Source organism: Gossypium hirsutum, chromosome D02 (assembly GCF_007990345.1).
Source record: "Gossypium hirsutum isolate 1008001.06 chromosome D02, Gossypium_hirsutum_v2.1, whole genome shotgun sequence".
In the NCBI taxonomy this organism is placed as follows: domain Eukaryota; kingdom Viridiplantae; phylum Streptophyta; class Magnoliopsida; order Malvales; family Malvaceae; genus Gossypium; species Gossypium hirsutum.
Window position 1 is genome coordinate 43,211,454 of NC_053438.1, and position 2,740 is coordinate 43,214,193.

The following is a 2,740-nucleotide window of genomic DNA, read 5'->3' on the forward strand; positions in this document are numbered from 1 at the left end:
TATGCTCTTTACTTTAGTAAGGTATATTAAATATTAAGTCTAGATTTATTCATTTTAATTTAAAAGTTAAGAACATTTTGATTCTTATCTTAAAAGTTTTCAATATAATTATCAGCATAGAAGAGTAAAAATAATAATAGACAAAGTATTTCTTATTTTTTAGACAAATTATAAATAAAAACGGAGCATGTAAAATTCTTAATCACATGTTATTATTGAATGGCACCATAGTTCTACAAAATAATAACATATAACTAATATAAAACTATACCTAATTGAAAAGGAAAAAAAAAACAGACTTTAAAGGACAGTTGTTGCAGTGGCAGTTCATCAAAGATGGAATTCAAGACAAGCAAGGAACTCTAGGCTGTGTTTCAGTGGCAGTTCCATGAGCATTATTGCAGACGGTATAGGTTTTAGGACAATCAACGCCTGGTGTTATGTCGATATTACGCATTACTATGTTCCTGCAACCTACCACATTGTCGCATCTCAGGTCGATTGCTTGGTCGTTGGCCGATGTTCCTCGAATATCAGAGTATGTAACATCACTAATTTCAATGGCCCCTGCTTTCTGCAATATCATATGTCAAAAAAAAATCAATATATATTCCACAGTGTCATATATAGAAGGAATGAATAACGTACCATTATTCCTTTCGAAAATTTGCCGTTATCCTGATAGAATTGGTTTATGATAATTGGGTTTCTAGCATTGCTAAGTACAATTTTCTCAAACGAGATCTTTCTGGCATAACCAGAGCAACCCTACAAAAGTTATATTCATAAAAATGTCAAAACAACATTAAAAAACTCAAAATTATATTGATTATATAAAATTATGGATGTTGGTTTATATAATGATCAGGGGATGGTTATAAGAGTCTAAGGGCCTGGGCTAATTCAAAATTTTAGAAAAGTTTAATTTTTTTTTTTAAAATAGTCGATTATCAACAATTAAATTACCTGAAATGTTTTGATCCTCACACCATTTTGAGTGTCCCTTAAAGTACAATTTTTCACGTGTACTTGCTCAACAGTGTCATAAGCTCCACCATCTCCAAGGCTCCCAATACTAAATATAGAACAAGAATCATGTATGTAATATTATGTTAAATGGATTGATAAGAACAAGTGAAGATAGTAAAACTCAATCAACCTGATACCATGGCCTGGACCACAAACAACACCGGTGATATTGATAAAAGATGAACCAGCGTTGATAGCAACACAATCATCACCTGTTGGAACAAAAATGTAAAGAAGAGACCACAAACTAAACAATATCATTTGAATTAATTCTTTATTTTCTCAAAATGGTTATTACCAGTTGCAATGATGGATTGTAGAATTTGAACGTTGGTAGAATCGGAAATATCAATTCCATCTGTGTTTGGGCTTTCATCTGGTGCACTAATCTTAAGATCAGAGACAATAACATCTTTACAGTTTTTTATTGATATATGAGCCCTTGGACTGTTCAAATGAGTGAGTCCCTTTAATTGAAGCCCATTGCAATTGTTAAAATGTAAAGCCTACAACAACAACAACAAACCAAAAATTAAAGGAATCATACTTGTAGCAATTAAACTGTAATTTTCAAAAAGAATAGGAGAACTTACACCAGGTCGACGCTTGCAATAAAAAAAAATACCCTGTAAACGAAAAATAAAAAAAGCAAAGCAAAAATTGAACTAATCTAAATTTTTGAAAAAATATTGATAAAAGATGCTTACATAAACTGATTTTTTCATGCAAGATTGCCACCAAATAGAACCCCTGCCATCAATTTTGCCATCTCCATCAAGATAAAGGTTGTCAACATTTGAAAATTGAATCCAAGTATCCACTCCTTCATTTGCCCATGATGTGCTTAGGGGTGCAATTAGGGTTCCACCAAGCTGTTAAAATGAGCAATCATTATGTAAAGAAAATGTAGATCAATGCATAAGAAATAGTAAATATAAAAATTAACCTGAATACGAATGGCTTTGGCCTTGCATGGACCCTGAAAAACAAGTGGGTTTAGAAGGAATGTTTTCCCTCGCGGGATTTCAAGTGTTACAGTTTCTCCGCCCGCATTTGCATTACAAATATCCTTCCAAGCTTTATTGAATGCCTTTATTTCAAAAACATACAAAAAGAATGTGTTAGAAGAGAATGTTGGATTTTTATATTTAGAAAATTATAATTGGGATTGGGATGTGATACATCATATTTAAAAATAATGTATATAGTTTATGGAAGAACATAGATAACTAGTTATTAGGAAAAATAAGAGAAGTAATTATACTTGAGAGTCATCTATCTGGCCATTTCCAGTAGCTCCATAATCCATAACACTAAAGGAAGAAATTACTTGCTCATTGAAAATTTCATTTTCGAGACCAAAATTAAAAGCAGAAATAGTTTCTTCACTGAAGAATCCATTTCCGAAAGCAAAACCAAACAAAAGAGACAGTGCAAAACCAAAAGCAAGCTGCATAATTGTGAATGATGGAAATGAGTTGAATTAGGGGGGGATTTATATAAATGTCATAATAATTAATCCTTAGTATCAGGTAAATAATCTCTTTAATTTTATTAATTAACCCTAAAATCGGTAATATGATTTTTTGTTTCCTTGAGCAAGTTGAATTTGTTTTCCCCCTTCTATAACTTAAGGTAAATTATCATTTTTCACCATAAATATATATGTATAAAACTAATCAAAAAGGGAAAGAATATCGAATCATGGCTG

General features: G+C 31.4%; 1 protein-coding gene across 1 annotated transcript; it reads right to left on the reverse strand.

Annotated features, from left to right (window-relative positions):
• Window positions 1-224: 224 nt before the first annotated feature.
• On the reverse strand, window positions 225-2,485 carry LOC107907649 (probable polygalacturonase At3g15720). The gene is made up of 8 exons (XM_041088326.1): window positions 2,294-2,485; window positions 1,976-2,119; window positions 1,737-1,901; window positions 1,623-1,655; window positions 1,328-1,535; window positions 1,160-1,241; window positions 967-1,075; window positions 225-768 (listed from the first exon to the last, which is right to left on the reverse strand). The coding sequence occupies exons 1-8, from the start codon at window positions 2,483-2,485 to the stop codon at window positions 601-603; spliced, it is 1,101 nt and encodes a 366-aa protein (XP_040944260.1). The 3' UTR covers window positions 225-600.
• Window positions 2,486-2,740: the final 255 nt, after the last annotated feature.

Excerpts from the sequence above, each read along its gene's own strand:
- LOC107907649 (XM_041088326.1), bottom strand. The coding sequence starts at position 2,485 with ATGCAGCTTGCTTTTGGTTTTGCACTGTCTCTTTTGTTTGGTTTTGCT. Across the intron at positions 1,536-1,622 it reads ATTGCAAGCGTCGACCTGGT|GCTTTACATTTTAACAATTG; the intron begins GTAAGTTCTCCT and ends TTGTTGTTGTAG. Across the intron at positions 1,242-1,327 it reads ACAATCCATCATTGCAACTG|GTGATGATTGTGTTGCTATC; the intron begins GTAATAACCATT and ends TTGTTCCAACAG.